Source organism: Drosophila montana, unplaced genomic scaffold, assembly GCF_035044405.1.
Source record: "Drosophila montana isolate Dmon_TW-CO22-7 unplaced genomic scaffold, ASM3504440v1 contig_3733_1, whole genome shotgun sequence".
NCBI lineage: Eukaryota > Metazoa > Arthropoda > Insecta > Diptera > Drosophilidae > Drosophila > Drosophila montana.
Genome location: NW_026998620.1, coordinates 8479030 through 8496801, shown reverse-complemented (window position 1 = coordinate 8496801; position 17772 = coordinate 8479030). Strand labels below are relative to the sequence as shown.

General features: G+C 43.7%; 1 protein-coding gene across 4 annotated transcripts in view; it reads left to right on the top strand.

Moving 5' to 3' along the window:
* cv-c (crossveinless c) overlaps positions 1-17058 on the top strand; it is a 94454-nt gene extending 77396 nt beyond the window's left edge. For all 4 annotated transcript variants that reach the window (XM_064693077.1, XM_064693078.1, XM_064693075.1 and 1 more), the window contains 8 exons: positions 386-428; positions 9326-9397; positions 12801-12952; positions 13010-14648; positions 14705-15191; positions 15256-15528; positions 15591-15770; positions 15836-17058. In XM_064693077.1, coding sequence (XP_064549147.1) covers positions 386-428; positions 9326-9397; positions 12801-12952; positions 13010-14648; positions 14705-15191; positions 15256-15528; positions 15591-15770; positions 15836-15950 — 2961 coding nt within the window. In that variant the 3' untranslated portion in view covers positions 15951-17058. The remainder of the gene's footprint in view (positions 1-385; positions 429-9325; positions 9398-12800; positions 12953-13009; positions 14649-14704; positions 15192-15255; positions 15529-15590; positions 15771-15835) is intronic.
* The last annotated feature ends 714 nt before the right edge of the window (positions 17059-17772 follow it).

The window sequence follows — 17772 nt, the reverse complement described above, 5'->3', positions numbered from 1 at the left end:
AAAATCGAGAGTTAGTAAATGCACAAGATGACAATATATTAATGAAGGACTTTTTTAATTGGACCAATATAGAACCTATCAAATATAACGACAAATCTACTTAATAATGTATGCATATGTCTGAAATTCATTCATATTGATGCAATGTAAAAATGTATTATAACTAGGAACTGTTTATATTTTGACCTTAACATTCATTACATAGCGTAAAGCAAAACAATTATTTAATTATTAACTAGATGTATGTACATTGTTAACTATATACTGACTGACAAATTAGCCTGATTTACATTGTGCTCTCGATATAAGCTGAGCAGCCCTCGCGCAAACTTGATCAACAGACATTAATATGTTCTCTTTTTTCTTTTCCTCATCTACCCCACAGACGCTGCGCTATTCTCGTTCGCAGAGTGACCGCTATTTAGCAGGTGAGTGGCTAGCAACGAGTTTTTGTTTAGCTTTAAACGTATCTGTGCACTAAATGAGTTATTGAAATGGCCTGGCCGAGACCAAGATCGAGCCGGAGGCCGAGGCCGAGGCAGAGAAAAAGGCAACAGCCATCATGTTGGGAGGCTTGTTGATTTGATGCGCTGGTGGTCCTGCCAGCCAATTAGCGGCCTGTTATTAAGCGTGAGTGGTTTATAATAACAGTGAAGACTGCGTTTCATAATTTCTATAATTATGGCCAGATATTTCTCTAGAAGCACGCTCATATATCAGTCTTAAATATGTGCCCCACTAGCCCACCCTTTGCGTCCGTCTGAACTTTCGTTTTCATTCTGGCTGGCATAATTTGATTTTTGCAGCAAACAATTGAAGGCAATCAATGCCAGCAGCCCATTGCGACAGCTTAAAGGCGGGGGCAGCTGTCATTTAAATTACTTTCATGTTCTTTGGCCAACACCAACACCAGCACCAGCAACAAAAACAACAACAACAACGTTAACAGAGCAGGGAGGGGCGGGCAGCCGCAGCACTTTTGCCAATTTCCAACACTTCCGTCAACACTTCAACACAAATGGCGGACCAAAAATGACTGTCAATCTGTCAATGTGTATGCGGCTGCTGGCCAACACACAAATACCACACTCGCACACACGCACACGCACATGCACACATCCAATTTCATCTGCATTGTGAATGGCGATGGTGTTGGTTGGGTGGGTAGCTCCTTTTATACCAAAACTGGCATATAAATGAACTAAAATTGAATCAACAGCAAAGTGCTCTCAGTCAACCGCCTCTCGAAGCGTTCAATAGACTGGCGAGGTCCTCTTTCGAGTCATTTTCAGCTGGGATTGAACCAATGCCAACAGCAGGAGCAGCATCCAGCGATGACGTCAGAGGTGGCAGCATATGAGGCGCTTTTCTGCCCGACTATCTGCACGCGTTTTTATTTGACTTTCGTGTGACGTCATTAGAGTGACGTCTGCATTGGCCGCATGCAAAGGTCAGGCGAGAACAAGCTGTTCTTATCGTGCCAATGTCGTGGCCTGGCCTTTAGCATCAGTTGTATTTATATTGTATGCATGTATCGCATTATGGCCATTTGGTCATTTCGACTTGACACTCATTCCATTTATTATATGCTCAGGGCTGTGTCTGGACTTGGGTTTGGGCATGGGCATGAGAATTGAGATTGAGGCTGGGCTGCTGCTGCCTTTTGTTGTGGTTGTCATTGCACAACGGAAGCTGGCATCACAAGTAGCTGGCGCTTCTGTTGTTGCTTTTATTGTTGTTTATTTTGTTGAAAAGATTAACACGCAGTATTTCATGATATATATCAGATATTGCACAAATAAAAATTACCAGCATTTATTTTATTTTTATTTGTCTTGCTCATCGTCTGAGAAAATACTTTGAGATATACATAAATTCCCGCCAGCATGAACATACATACATCTTCATATATGTATTTCGCGCTGAGCTGTGAGCATGTGTCAATGTCGTGTTTATCTTACGCGCCTTGTCACGCCCCCCACGAAATGCAATTAATAGGAAAAATTACTTCTGTGATTGGCTAAGATTTCAATAGTAATTTGCTGTTTGAGTTATTAACCAGTTCAGTGGAAGCCAATCAAAGTCAGTATTGCGGAATGCACTTAATTAAACGCGCTTAAAGTTTTTATATAAATATTTCAATACTTCATTGCGCAGAAATCATAAAAAAATAATAGAAGAGTTTGACCTTCAACGGCTAACTATGCCAACGGCCACAAAAGCAACAAGCGCGCCGCCCCTTTTCGCCGCCAATCTAGTGAGCAACAGGTGCAGTTGGCCATCGACTGGAAACTTTCACAGCCCATCTCACAATTCATATATGTATGAGGCCATAAAAAAAAACAACTACTTTAAACAAAAGCTGTCAGAGACTATAGAAACTATATTGGGTGTGTGTGTGTGTGTGTGAGTCCTTTTAATGAACATTGAATTGAAATAAGCAACATCAACAATAAACATCATGACAGCAGTTATTCATTTACTTATTTATTTGTTTGGTTTGCCTGAGCCAAGGGCCGCAAACCATGTTTTTTTTCCGAACAAAGAACAACACACACAAAGAATAATAATAATAATAAACGATTGTGGCACTGATAGATCTCCATGGCAAGCGATTCACAAGTAGCACCAGCAGCCATTACAAGGAACAAGTATAGCAGCGGCAGCAGCAGCAGCAGCCATAGCACACAGGCAGCCAGACAGCAGCAACATTGCTCATACGCCCCGTTGCTCACTTGCTTAGCATTTCAGCTCGGCTGGCTGACGTCGTGTCGGGCACGGCACGGCACGGACACTGCTCGGCTCGGCTCGGCTCGGCCATTTTGCTTGGCGCGCGGGCAAAATTATTAGTGCTCTTACAGGCGCCGTGCACGGTAGACGCATTCGTGGCCGCATCGAGTCAGGGGCAGGCAACGGGAACGCGTCGACGCCAGCGACTCAATTGCTGTTTAAAGGTGTTACGGTTTAACGGTAACTCAAAGCCAACACCAAAACTGTGCTGTGCAGTGCAGTGTACACAGTGCGTAAGCGTTAGGTACATGCAAGTGCCAGAATGTGATTGATTTGAGAAGCTTTCTTTTGCGTTCAACACACACACATAGGCGTAACTTTAGGCAGTGTAACTGCTGCCAATTACTTAGTTCGTGCAACTCGTTAATAAAAGGTGACAAACGGCAAAACGGCTCTGCCAACGATAGCCAGAATGCAACGCCGCATGTCCGTATCTATAAGGGAGTACAAGTTCTTTAGGAGCTTCTCCCAGAAGTTCGAGAACTGGCCCAAACGCAAGGCCGAGGCGCTGTGGCGAAAAATGCGCGAGCGCAAAATCGCAGGTGAGCAATTTAAACGATCGCAAGCACAGAAAGATTTCCGCTCGAGCCCAAGGCCAAAAATTATTAAATTTGAACTCGTATTGGTTATATACAAAACAGAACAAAACAAACTAAAATAAAATGAAGAAGAAGAAATACTACGACTGTGTATGGACGCGTGCCGCTTGCTGTTTATTGTTTTTCCACACCACATTAAGAGGGTACCCCGCCAACTATTTTAGGAGCCAAGTGTGGCTATTTTCAGCTGGACCGCACTAGCACAGCCTGTACATATCAATCGACGCCGCAACGCGCACAATTTAATCGAATTATTCATTGCATTATTAAGCGATAATTAAGCGAAACGGAATAGGAAAATGGAATAGGGCACATGCTGCAACAAGTTGCTGCCATATCATGCACAAGATATGGCCAGTCTGTCATTTGCATTTGCTCCACAGCTGGCCACATCTGTCAGTCAGTTCAGTCAGTATGTCAGTCAGCTTGTCAGTCAGTCTGTTTTGTCCGTCAGTCACTTTGGCAGTCTGTCCCAGTGCTATGGCTACTCGTACTCAAAACCCCATCATCATTTGCGCTACGATTTCGCTTTTTTTTACACCCAAGTGAAATTGCGTGCCAGTCAAGCGAGGCAATTCATTTAAATAAAGAAAATTGTTTGCATGTAGTAATAAATGGAAAAAATTATTATACAATTAATATGTGCATAGTATACGAGTACATATACCGTCCAGTATAAGTAAAAATAAGCCCCAAAAAGAAAATAAGTAATGAGCACCTGCCTCCATGGCTCGTGCCCCTCAAACGTATTCCGTGATGTTGTATAAGCATTCGGCTGCAAAAACAGTTCGATGTCGTTTTCTGTGTATGTGGCCCGAATTCCGCATGATCTGCCTCAGTTGGGATTGGCAGGTCAAACCGGAACAGAATTAATCGTATTTTAAAATGTTCCCAGTTTTAAGCAATATATTTATAGACACTTGTTGAGATTGATTTAATCATAATTGAAGCCAGGTCTAAGGACTGAGCAATCACTTGAACTTATCCACATCGACTCGTCAATATATGCTGATCATGAATGTATATCCCAAGACATTTTCTTCTTCTGTTAAAAAATGATTTTAGCAGACTTATTTACAACCATTTAAACGCTTTTTAATTGAGCACAGGATATATAATGCGCTTAGCCCCCACCCAAGCATGTTTTCTTGATTGTCATGAGCAGAATTATGTAAATGATCTCTACCCTCTCGCAGTTGTTTTTCGCAATCGGTTCGCAGCAGCGTTGAAGCTGGTGTTTAATTTAAATGGATTTTCCTTAACCCATTTCGTATTATAACATTAAAACGCATAAATTTTCCACCGGTTGCCCGTACTGTGCGCCTCTTTTGCTGATTTGCCAGGTTTTGTGTTTTCTTTTTTTTTATATTTTATTTTCCGTTTCTTTTCAAATGTAATTATTTTTATATGCGAACTTTTTTTTTTGTCCGCGCTGTGTGCTTTTGTTTTATTTTTTTGTGTATTCATTTTTGGTAGCAAAACAACAGCAAGTTGTCTGAATTATTTTTATTGTATGCGGGCGGAATTGATAGCCGGGGAGTGGCGGGGTGGCAGGGGTGGACGACCGCCCGCTCGACAGCTCAGCAGGAAATATGCGGCGTATAATACGCTGACATTAAAAACACATTAAAAGCTCAATGATCTGTTATTTCTGTAGGAAGATATCAAAGCAGGCCAGGTGGGGTAGCTGGGGGAAGGCAGAAGACTTAACTTGGATACAGAATCTAAAGATGTTGGCAGTAGCCATGGATAAGCCGCTTTGATGCGTGCTTCGAGCTAATTTCAAGTCAAGCCTTTGACCGCCCAGCTCATCGTCAAGTTTACGGCAAATTGAACTGACAGCCTGCCACTTGTTGCACCCACTCTCTGGACGCAACTCGTCTCCAGGCACCGGCACGCGTACGGTCTGTAGGACAACAGCTTCCATTGTACCTTGTGCACACACATTTATAAATAACTTGATCCTTAGCTGGCCGGCGGCATGAGCCTTTTGCATGGCCAATGAAGAGGAAATGCGTGCATATAGCCCCCAACTCTCATTCTATATTCTCTTTCTATATTTATAACACAGATTGGTATTTTTGTATGCTGTGTAAGCTGTTTAAGACCTCAATTTGGAAAACGCTGTGTGGTTAAGGAAGCTTTAGAAAGTGTGTGTTTCCTTATGTACTTCTGGTCTTTTGTTTATATTTGTCAAAATTTTTGTAATTAATTAAAAATTGCAAAGCTTTTTTGCCTCAGTGGCTAATCCCAATGCAAGGCAACAGTGCTGTGTTGCATACGTCAGTTGTTGTCAGTTTTGAGTAAAATTTATGTTGCAAATGGCATTTAAGTGTTTGATCTGCGTCTTAGACAAAGATTTGTTAGTTGCTTGTGTGCGGCCGTGTTTTCCCAACGACCATCAACGGCACTGTGCAAAGCAATTAATAAATAGCAAACACCTACAACAAAGCGAATTCATTCGATAATTGCACATTTTGCATTTAGAGGAAGTATTTTAACCAATTTGCATACACAAATATATTATGTGCGCATATATGTAAAAATCATTGACTGATTTGATCATAATAGCAAAAATTGGACATAACTGCTGCTCCTGGGGCCATTCAATTAGCTTTCAAATATCAGCATAAACGGCTAAACGAAAGGCAGGCGGCGAGCATTTAGCGGCAAAAATTTGTACATAATTTTTGCTGAATAATGCTTACAATGCCTGCAATAATAAAATGCTACAAAATGCCGTAGGCAGCCGCAACAAGCAAGGTTTAACTCAATTAATTTGCAATTAGTGTTCGGGTTGGAAAATCAATTTACCACCAAATGAAATTTATGAAAGGTCAATTTTTCGAAAAGGCTTTTAACGCAGCCGTAAGACACTTAATAAAGTTAGATAAATTTTAAACTTTTGCGCAATACTCTAATAAACAAATCAAGAGCGAACGCTATGGCCTTTTTGTTGCGTATACGCCACGCGCCACGTGCAACAGCCAACAGTGTGGCAAAACACCTCGGCGCGGCACATGCGTTCAAACGTGGATTGCGGTTCACTGTAGCCACTGAAAAATGCCAAAGCGGAGCAAGTTTTTAGCCCGGTTGTGAGTATGTAAACTGCTCGCCATAATCGGAAGCGTGTGTCATTTCCATGCAATGCGTGTTGTGTTCTATGCTTTAGTATGTGTGTGTGTGTGTGTGCGTGTGTGCTTGTGTTTTGTGTGCTTGGTTCATTTAACTTTTTTTGGAGCACGCGTAAAGACAAAGCATGTCACTAACACACACAAATCCCACACAAACTCAACAGGAAGCCGTCAGCCAGTAACAGACCTCGCAGCAGCATATCCTTGAGGCACCAATTGTGTTAAGGCTACCCACTTTTCAATGACACACTGCTGTGAGCAAAGAGCACTGCATACAGGCTTGTCTATTTAGTTTACAGCTAAGCACTTACTAAAGCGATTTAATAAACACGAGAATACTTTGAATTTTAATCATTATGAGCAAAAGGCAAAATATAGGGAGCCAACTGTGCGGATATGATTCGAGAACTGCTTCTGCAGTCGCAGCTAAGATTCAAGGAATCCCCCATTTAGTGGTCCTTGGACCTTTTAAATTTTAACATTTCAATTATTTTTAGTTATTTGCTATGAAAAATCCTTTGAAACTTTCGAAATGGCAAGCGAAAATGTGAACTCGTTCTGAAATATTTAGTTAAAGAGTTGAGACTACATTTTAGTTTGACATTTCGAAACTTTTTTCACAATTAACCAGCCACATAAAACTATTTTCAACCAAAAGTTTTGCTCATTTTATAGCTTGCGGTTTAATTTAAGGTCATTCCGGCTAAGGTATACTTTTAATTAGACAATCAAGAACTGCTTTGTTTGTTAGACGCAGGTAATCGCTGGTGCCCTTAAACGCGCCACGCAAACCAGCACACATAGGATAATAATTATCCAACGTAAAGCCAACTGCATACATTTGCGCGAGGCTGGCTTTAAAATGTTTTAACATGTCCGAACGAGCGACGAAAATGAGTCGAACAAGGAGAACGGTAAGGACAACAAAGGGCCCGTATATTCTGTGCCCGGTCCCGCCCCCGCCCATTGTGTGGGCGACATTGTGCGACCAGGAAAAACAACAAATATTGACTCTAGCGCAATAAACTGCGTAGCACACGCCTCCCTGACAAGCGTCCATAACAATAATGTGCACACCTTAAATGGCTTTTGGATGAGCAAGTGGCTCAGCCGCGACAACGCGGCGTATGCGCAATTTTAATAACGCTCAAGTGGATTCGCATTGTTCAGACTGAATTGTTGTTGTAGTTGCCGGTGCTCTTGTTAGTAGAAGAGTTGTTGCCAGCTATTCTTTGCATACGCATGGATAATTAATGAGCTGTTGCTGGGCTATTTTTGGATAGCCACCTGCACTTTGGTGCCACTTTGTGTAATTATGAGCGCTGTATTATGGCTAATTGTAAGGTTGTCCAGGCTACACAGACCCAGCAGGTCAGTTTGTCCAACAATACTTCTGCTGCAATCGAAACTGACAGTCGTTGAGCTTGGGTCGTGTCAAGTGGACGCAATTAAAGTAACAGTTACAATATCTTGCTAAATTTATTTCAAATGCATGTCAAGGGGTTTGTGGCTATTTTTGAATATAAAAACCCAGAGAAACCTGAACACAGGAAGCAAGCCTGGCTGCTTGCCTGGCTGCCTGCCTGCCTGGCCTCACCTCAACTCAACCCCTTCTGGCTATCGTGCAAGTTAATCGCTTGCAAAATTCAATAATAATTCGCCCTATGGAACAACCCGTCGGCATCGCATAGAATGCTGCTTTGGCAGTAAGCAGCCGGAAAGTGTTTCATGTTGTCGTCTCTATATGCTTCGCCCGCTTCACAAAGTTGATTAAAAATCAATAGTCCAGGTACCCGCTTGCAGCCCACTCAGCTCTCAGTCCCCCAGCTATCAGTTGCCAGCGTGGCTTGGCTGCAGAAGTGTCTCAAATTGAGTTCGTTTTGAAAGCCAACGAGCAATGTAAAACACCAAACAGATTAGCATTTAAAATAGCAGCCCAAGTGACAGCTCATAGACATAGATATAGATATAGATAGCTGCCTTCTTCTGTTGACTTGCCTCAATTGGCAACGAGTACCCCAAGCTGAGTCAAAGGAAAGCTCTTTAAGGAAATGCCATTCATATATTCATTGGCCGCTTACAAAAGAAATTGTTGCCTATTTCTGAGCAGTGGCTGAAAAAATACTGATTTAGCTTTGGCGTTAGCTATATTATGTGCATAAATAAATGTATATTTGTATTGGTTTTGACGACATACGACGATGATATAAATTAGTTACATGCGCTTCAGTGAATATGATTTTTATTTTATATCAAGCTCAAATTAACAAAGCAGAACAAAAGAAAACGTTTGATGAGATGACTTGTATTATGCCAAGGACAAGCTGACTTTGGCCCTGCAGCCCTTCGCATCCACCTTAATTTCTTCATAACTTTTACTTTCATATCAAGTCAATGGCAGCAAGCCAAAATATGTTGGTAACTCCGCAACAGCCAAGGGGGGAGGGGGAAAACAAAAACACAATTTAAATCGCCGTCAGTCAGCGGCAAAGTTTGCAGTCGCATAATTTTAAACGTCTACATCATTTGGACAGCTTACAACATAATCCATCAAGTGGCCATGTCACACCACTACACACACACACGCACACTCCACTCACCACACACTTCACTTAAGTAAAAGCGAATTTCGCGCCTTAATTGGTTTCAGGCAAACCGCATTTAAGTTTGTCAGGCGCAAGAATTCGCACAGCAATTTAATTACAATTAACATTATTTGTCGGCCACACGGCGTATGCGTAATAGTAATACCCTTTCTCACACTCACTATCTCTCTCTCTCTCTCTTCTGTCACTCTTACAGAAATCGAAGCAGTGGAAGCTTGTAAATGGCTGCGGGCAGCAGGTTTTCCGCAATATGCGCAGATGTACGAAGGTAAGTACGAGTTGTGCCCCAAAAGCACGCACTTCCGTCTGCCCAAGACGTTGCCTTGTCATGTTTAACATGCCTGCCCTGTGGGCGTGGCCACGTGGGCTGCACTGTGGCAGCGGGTTAATTGATGGTTTCGCTTGACGCCAACAATGACGTTGTCGACGACGTCATCAGCGGTGACTCGGGAAGTTGCCTTGCCATTTAGTTTTTATAAGCACGCAGTAGTATTTTACGCTTCCCAAGTGGCGTTTATTAATTCCATGAAGCGCACTTTCACTTTCGCCTGCCACTAAAAATAAATAGCCGTCGAATAGACCCAGTTGGGCAAGCACAGCATTTATGACGTGGCAACTTTTGTTGCACCACAAACATAAAGAAGAACACACAGCGTTAGTGCTGGATCACGCGCAGCTCATTGTTTAGCGCGGCAATGAACTGCACACCATCCACAGATTCCAGCACCAGGGCAGTGGCATGCCATGATATGATAGCTAACCGCCAAGTGAATCTGATATGCCCAGCACGACGGCGCGACAACAATTAGGAGCGATCTCCGCTCAAGCGAAAACGAAAGCTAAGAAACGCCCCAAACTTTGAGCAATGCTCTGTGCGATCGTGGCCTGAAAGAATTTATCGAAAAGTAAAAAATATAAAACACTGTTCAGCACAGGTAAGCGCAACAGCCAGAAAAACTCATCAATCCGCGAAGCGCAGATAAAATATAATAAAAGGCTAAAGGACACGTTGCGCAAGAATTTATAAAGGCCACCTTTGTATGGGAATCCGAAAAAAAAGATTTCGAGCACCGAAATTAAAATGGTTTTATTTTTTTTTCTTGACGGCAGAGGGCAGAGCCCTTGCGCAGCCACTAGCCAAAATGTTAGTATGGGTTCATTGAACCCAACCCAAGCCAAGCCGAGCTGCATATTTATTTGGGTCTCTTAATCGTAATCGCCGCACGCAGCTCCCCGCCCTTCCTCCAGCCAGCTACGCATTTGTCGCCGAGTTTCTTGCGCGCCGTCGCTTTGCATTTAACGCCTGAAGGCTGCCCAGATTGATGACGCCGCCAAATCTCCAAATTCAAATAAATAAAGCGCCGACAAAAAAAAAACAGATTCCTTGGAGCTGGCCAAAAAGTTCGCCGACTTCACTTGAATTATGAGCCAGCCCAAGTCAAAACAGGAAAAAAAAAAAGAAAAAGTGAATCTGAAATGGAGAACACGCTCTTTTGGGCATATCCCCAGGCGCCCAAATGCCCCAGCACGATCTGCATTACTACACACCACATATGCACACATATATTTACACACACACTCATGCATATTCTTATGCATTTGGATGTGTGGCTGTCGCCGACCTTGAAATATGCCCATTTGGTTGCATAAATTCGCCAGGGCGAGCGTGCAGAGAACCCAGCCAAATTTGTATCAGGCAGAATAATTTGTGCGCGCATTTAAATTGCAGCACAGTGGTGCGCGTGCACCACAGAGCCCAGCCCCAGCCCCAGCCGCAGTCAAGCCACAAATGATAAATGCGTATTTTAATGAGTTTCGTGTAAACAAGGCAGCGGCGCATGCGCAGAGAGCGCCTCAAATATCCAGAGCTGTGCAGGATTTCGGGATTCCTTTGGGACTGGCTCTGCACATTTACAGATTGAAATGCCGTAGGTGTTCGGTTCGGTTCAGCTCTTTATTGCTCTGTCATTTGGACTCGCGCTGCTGAAAGGAGGTGTAGCAGCTGTAAGCGACTGTTAATTTGCTTAAGGTGGAAGAAGACAAAACACAAAAATAACCAAACGAAATGAGAGTAAGAAAATAAGATAGTGTGTAATATTTGTTTGTTTTGTGTTTTCTTCAAGTTCCCATTCCATACGCACATTATTCACCTAAAAGTGGCCGCCTTAATTTGAGGGTGTGACTTGCACCGGGGCAAGCCCCATGTCCACATATGGGTGTGCTTAAGAGCGAATGATGTTCGATTATAGCTGGAATGAAGAACGATTTATAAGGCAAGCTGTATTTAAAGTGAATAACAGGCTTTCCGCAGAAGTATTAATACCCACAATGAATGCCATTACAGCTGTGCTTCTTGTCGAATATTCATATCTATACTATATGATTTGAAAAATTTCCGAAATTGACCATAAATACGAATTTATTACAACAACAACAAAAAAATAGTAAAAGAATCAGAAGATGTATATTTCTGCAGGCTGCGTCATCCGCTGCTGCTTTCTAACACAAACAAACAATTCGCTTTTCCACTGTGGCACAGAGAAAAAAAAAATTCATCATATGATTGGCCCAATAAACTGAATACCGGGACCGATCGGTTCCGGGCAGGCGCGTTGCCCTGTAAACTGTTGTAAACTGTCGAAAAGCTCAAATTAGTTTCCCAAGAATATTTCTATGACGTCAACGGCCCGGGGCGCATTGGTGCTGATAATGAGATGATGCTGCTGCTCCTGCTGCTGGCTGTGGTCTGTGGTGTTGGGACCGCCCGTTGGGTGGTGCCACCACAGATTATTGAATAAAGTGGCACACTCTCAAAATTGGGTCTCCAATCTGCTGGCATGCGGCAATTCTGTTTATTTCGTGCATACAATTAGAAACTAAACACAACATTTAGTAAAGTATTTAAATGAAATTATAAATAAGCCAGCACACACGCACAGAGGCAAAGCGTTCGCTTGAGTGTAAACAAAGCTATATAAAGCTTTCAGGGATCGGGTACCAGCATAGGGATAGGGACGTCAGGGGAATCGGACTCATCAAAAGTTCAACAAACTGTGAATGGCTTTTCCAAGAGGCACGATTATTGTTGTAATGCTAACAATATTTGTACAAACAAAAGCGGCAAGTGAGCCAGCTTTTCCAGGCGTGCATCCTACGGAACTGCAACAGTTCGTATCTCACGGCATCGCCAGCCTGCCAGCCAGCCAGCCGCTGCCTGCCTGCCTGTAGCTGTAAATGTATCTGCATCTGTATCTGTAACAGTGCGGCGCGACATGTGTAAACGTCTGGCGTATCTGTTTTATGTGGTCGCTCGCTCGCTCGTCGTCGTCGTCGTTGTCGTCTGGGAACTTGATTTCCTACGTGCAAATTGGCCACGCAAATATGTGGAAAAGCGCTGTGAAAATTTTGTAGCGCGACACAGCGCCAATGTCTTCTACTCGATACCCGCACTCATACTCATGCATTTGCATATGTGTATTGCGTTTAATAGGCGCCTAGCCGTTGCGGCTGTAGGCGCTATGGGCGATTCGATTTTTCTGGTTTCTCAATTAGAATTTCACGCGGCTTCGAAGCGTGCGGACGCAGTGTACAGCAAACATCAGCAGCAGCAGCATCATCATAACTCTGGCTAATAACCATCCAAAACTATTCTAATTTTTTGCCATTTGCAGATCATCAGTTTCCGATCGAACTGAACAATGTAGCCAAAGATCACACAAATCTCGAGAACGATCAGCTGCAGTCACTTTACAGGCGACTCTGTGTTCTAAATCGCTGCTCCAATATGCGACTGGATCAGTCACACAAGCCGCAAACGCCACAGGTGAGTTGAATATGCCTCATCCTAGCCAAGATTAGCTTAACCTTTACATACCCGCAGCAAAAGGAAGAATCAGATGATGAGAACTTTGCGCTTAGCGAGAACTGGACATTCCAACCACACATTCGACGCTGGTCGCGTATAGGTGAAATGGGTCTCGAGTTGCCGCCACCGGGTCATCTGAACCTGGAGAAAACCGAAAGCTCCTCCAAGGAATCCAGTCCCGATCGCTTCGAGGATGACAGCTACGACATAGGCGGCATTACCCTCATGATACCCGGCTGCAGCAAGGGCGACGCCAATGATAGTTCCCTCCACGAGAGCTCGGATGGAGCCGCCACGCGACTGCGCCGCACGGGCAGTGAGCGCTTCAAGGACGGCGCTAAGGCCTTCCTGCGGCGAGTTGAGTCCATCAAGTCGCGGCGTCGCAAGCGCCAAAATCGAGAGAATGTAGTAATAAGTGGTCCGCAAGTGCTGGATCTGGCACAGCTGGGTCAGCGTAGCAGTATGCGCAAGCCGGACGGCGTCTACTCCACGCCCCCCTCCCCGTCCGCGTTAAGTCCAATACACACATTCCCCAAGGCACCGTTCTTTGGCAACGAGCTGAAGGTGCCCAGCCACAGCGATAATTTCCTGAGTCCCAATCGTTCCAGCCCCAAGCGCACGCCCACTACACCGCGCTCAATGCGTACCAGTCCGCTGCACTTCTTCTCCAGCCCCATGACACAGCTAAAGGAGGGCAAGTCGGACGACTCATCCTCCTACTACAGCGATAGTCAGGAGTCGTCGACGGGCGGAAAGCTGTCGCTTTCACTCCGCAAGCCCTCCAAAGCGCGTCGTTTTCTGCAGCGCTCCGGCAAGGTGGATGACATTGGTGCGCATTCGGACTCCGAGTGCCACCAGGGACGGAAGCTGCTCATTAAGGATGCCAATTCCAATACCACTGAGGTGAAGATAAAAAAATTGACGCGCGGTGGCTCGCTTAATTTGGGAAAAGATGCCAAGAAACGCGATGGCTTCCGCTCCTCCTCATTCCGCTCGCGCAGCACCTCCCGCAAGGAGCAAAAGAACGAGGAGGAGCACACTGTCAGCTCCAAGCGGCAGCCCGTGGTACGCTGGCATAGCTTCCAGATGGAGGAGCGTCCCAACATGATCTTCCGTAAATGCTTCTCACAGAAGATCGAGCCACATGCCCAGCAAGAGGATGCAGGCATTCCCTTTGCTGCCATGTCCGCGGGTCAGTTGCAAATCATTCGCAAATTGGCACTGGTAACTTTGACGGGCTACATGGAACGCTACTGCCCGTCTCATCGCTCTGGCTGGAACTGGGAGCTGCCCAAGTTCATCAAGAAGATCAAGATGCCAGACTACAAGGACAAGAAGGTATTTGGAGTACCCCTGCTTTTAATACTACAACGGAGCGGTCAAGCCCTGCCTTTGGCTGTGCGCGCTGCTCTGCGCTGGCTGCAGCTCAATGCCCTCGACCAGGTGGGACTCTTCCGCAAGAGCGGCGGCAAATCCAGGATTATGAAACTGCGTGAGCAGATCGAGCTCACCGATTCCACAGCGGAGTGCATGGATGTGTTTGACCTACAGCAGGCCTACGATGTGGCCGACATGCTGAAGCAATACTTCCGCGAGCTGCCCGAGTCGCTGCTGACCACAAAAATGTCCGAGACGTTTGTGGCCATCTTTCAGCGTAAGTAAACGGCCAACTTTATTCCTTCAGCAGGTACTGACATTATTTACCCTTAGATTTACCCGCTGATGTACGTCTGGATGCGGTTCAATGCGCCGTGCTGCTGCTGCCGGATGAGAATCGTGAAATACTCTATGTACTGCTCGAGTTCCTGACAATTGTTGCTGCCAACTCACAGCAGAACCAAATGACCAGCAACAATCTGGGCGTCTGCCTGGCCCAGTCCATATTCCACTCGTCCATTTCAACGGGCTCCGCATCGGTGTCGGCCTCACCGCGACGCAAGGGCAAGGGTTCCGGTATGCCCGACATGAAGGAGCTAGCCGAGGCGAAGGCCTCGCACGAATGTCTGTCCTTCATGATTGAGCACTACAAGCCAATCTATACTGCTTCCAAGGAGAAACTCGGTAAATGCAACTTTGGCTACATGGAGGAGTCGAAACCCGTGCCATTGGAGGCACTCGGCGAGGGCATGCAATTCCACAACTGGCGTGGATACCTATACGAGTGCACAAGCGCCACCATCAAAGAGGGGCGCGAGAAGTAAGTATCTCTGATCCGGTTTCAATTTCAACTAATTAATCCCACAATTTCCCCACTCAACCAGAACGCGTAGCTGGATCGCCATCAATTCGCTGAACGACAGCAGTGTGGACATTGCGTACAAAAAGGTTGGCGATGGTCATCCCCTGCGGCTGTGGCGCTGCTCTACGGAGATCGAGGGACCGCCGCGGGATGTGCTGGAGTACATAATCAATCAACGCGCCTCTTGGGATCCAAATCTGCTGCAATGCCAAACCGTCAAGAAACTGGACGATCGTACCGAAATCTATCAGTATGCTCTCGATGGTCAGTTGACCACGGACTTTTGCGTGCTGCGGTAAGACTGGCGGATTTTTTTAACTTAGCTAGCTCATATGCCTAATTTGGAAATTTTCTTAGCTCCTGGCAAACGGATTTGCCGCGCGGCGCCTGCGTCATTGTGGAGACCTCAATTGACCACGCCAAGGCCAAGCCGCTGTTCTGTGCTGTGCGTGGTGTCGTCCTGGCATCACGGTACCTCATCGAACCCTGCGGAAGTGGACGTTCGCGAGTCATGCATTTGGCGCGCGTGGATGTCAAGTAAGCAAATCATTAATGCCAATCTGTTATAGGTGGAATATACGTCAATCGTTGCCTACTTTCAGGGGCAAGACTCCGGAGTGGTACAACAAGAACTATGGGCACATCTGCTCGCACTACTTGTCCCGCATACGTCTGGCCTTCAAGCATGTCGCGGATGGGCCCGAGAGTAAGGTCTAAGCTGACAATGCAACTTTACAGATCGAAATACATAAAACCCACACACAGCCCGCTAGCATTTCAGTAAACCTAACGAGTACACAAAAATCCAACAACCTGGAGTGGACCACGTTGAGCTTAAAGTACACTACTCAAAAAAAGAGAAGTAACGGAATATAGGTATATATATTTTACTACAATATATATTTTTGTAAATACTTAACTAGTTATAATAATTCCAAAACTATTTTACGAAGCTTCAATACGTTTTTTGTTTAACTATAATTTACTGTATTATATTTATACGTGGGCTTAATTTATGCATACTTTTACTTTTACTTATACTTTATAAAACGAAATCTAACATCCAAAATACTCAACACATAAATATCACAAATGTACTTTTACGATTTCTTACAAAAGCTTCAAATTATGTTTATGGAACACCAATATCTTTAATGTTAATTAGTTCGTAGTCTTCGCAATGTGTAAAACGTTAAACATGGATAAATACTTCTAGAAATCAGAAAAAAACGACCTTTTAATGTGTAAAGCAAATTCAGCTAGTCAAATTCTATAATTTTAAGTTAAATTACTAACCCCATACACTCAACAAAATCGTTTACCAAGTTGTCGAAAAATTGCATTGATTCGGTTACGGACAGAAAATAACCATTTGATTGGATAATATTAATAATATACAGCACATCTAAATGTATTGCCTAGGCAAATGATAAATATATATACGGTGTAGTATCGGAGTTATTGCTAGTTTTAGGCACTTCGTATAAATATTATTGATGTATGTATGCATACGTACATGTATGAACCTTATGATCCTTGATCAATATATTGTAAATGCCCATTTTGGCACATATGTAGTTCTATTTATATATATCTATGTATATCTATCTATATGTACTACGATAATATAAATGTATGGCGAGGACGAGTTATCAACTACTACAGGCAGCAATGACAAATAAAACCTAACCAACCAATGTCAAGGAATGGTGTGTAGAAATCGGAGCATATACCTATGTATTACTTATACATAATCAAATAGATACAACTGAAAATGAAACACAATAAAATTACTATCAAATGTGCAAAATAATTTTAAACAAAATATGTTTTTTTTTAATTTGGAGTCTTAAATAACTTAATAAGTATTGGAGGGGACAGAATGGCGAAGCAGAAGTTACAATCAGCCCAGGCAACTATGTGGCTCTACTCTACAGCATATGCTAAAGCATCTTTTACAATCTCTCGATTAATATAATGCCAAAGAGGGAACAACATTTTCAAGGTATTAAAATCTGGTCAGATTAATATAGGTTTTGCAAGCTAGAACACTGTTGTTGGCGCCACCTATGATGCTGTTGCTAAGACTGCTAATTAACCAAACCATCCATTGCCCATAAGCTAAAACAGTAACTGTATGGTGGCTCCATCTGTTGCCTGATAGCAGAGGTTCAAGCAAGCAGTTTCATAACAAAAAGCAAGCAGTAAACATAAGCTTGACAATGCAAGAAATATTAAATATTCAAACTTTTGTGTTGAAAATTAAAGTTAGTTAGTTAGTTATAAAGTTAGCTACCGTTAAACCTTATTTACTTATTTAACTTTACGATTTGCATTTGGTTCCAAATAAGAAAAATATATGAGCGACATTACATAATCATTTTCGAAACAATATATTGCAAATCCATCTCATAACCGTTTGAAAGTGTACAGTTTTTCAGCCAGATAGTCAAGTGCTTCATACAGCATTGCCGGAAAACCCACCTATGTAGCTTACATATGTTCAGTACAAGAGGCCGCTAATTTTGCCCAGGCAACT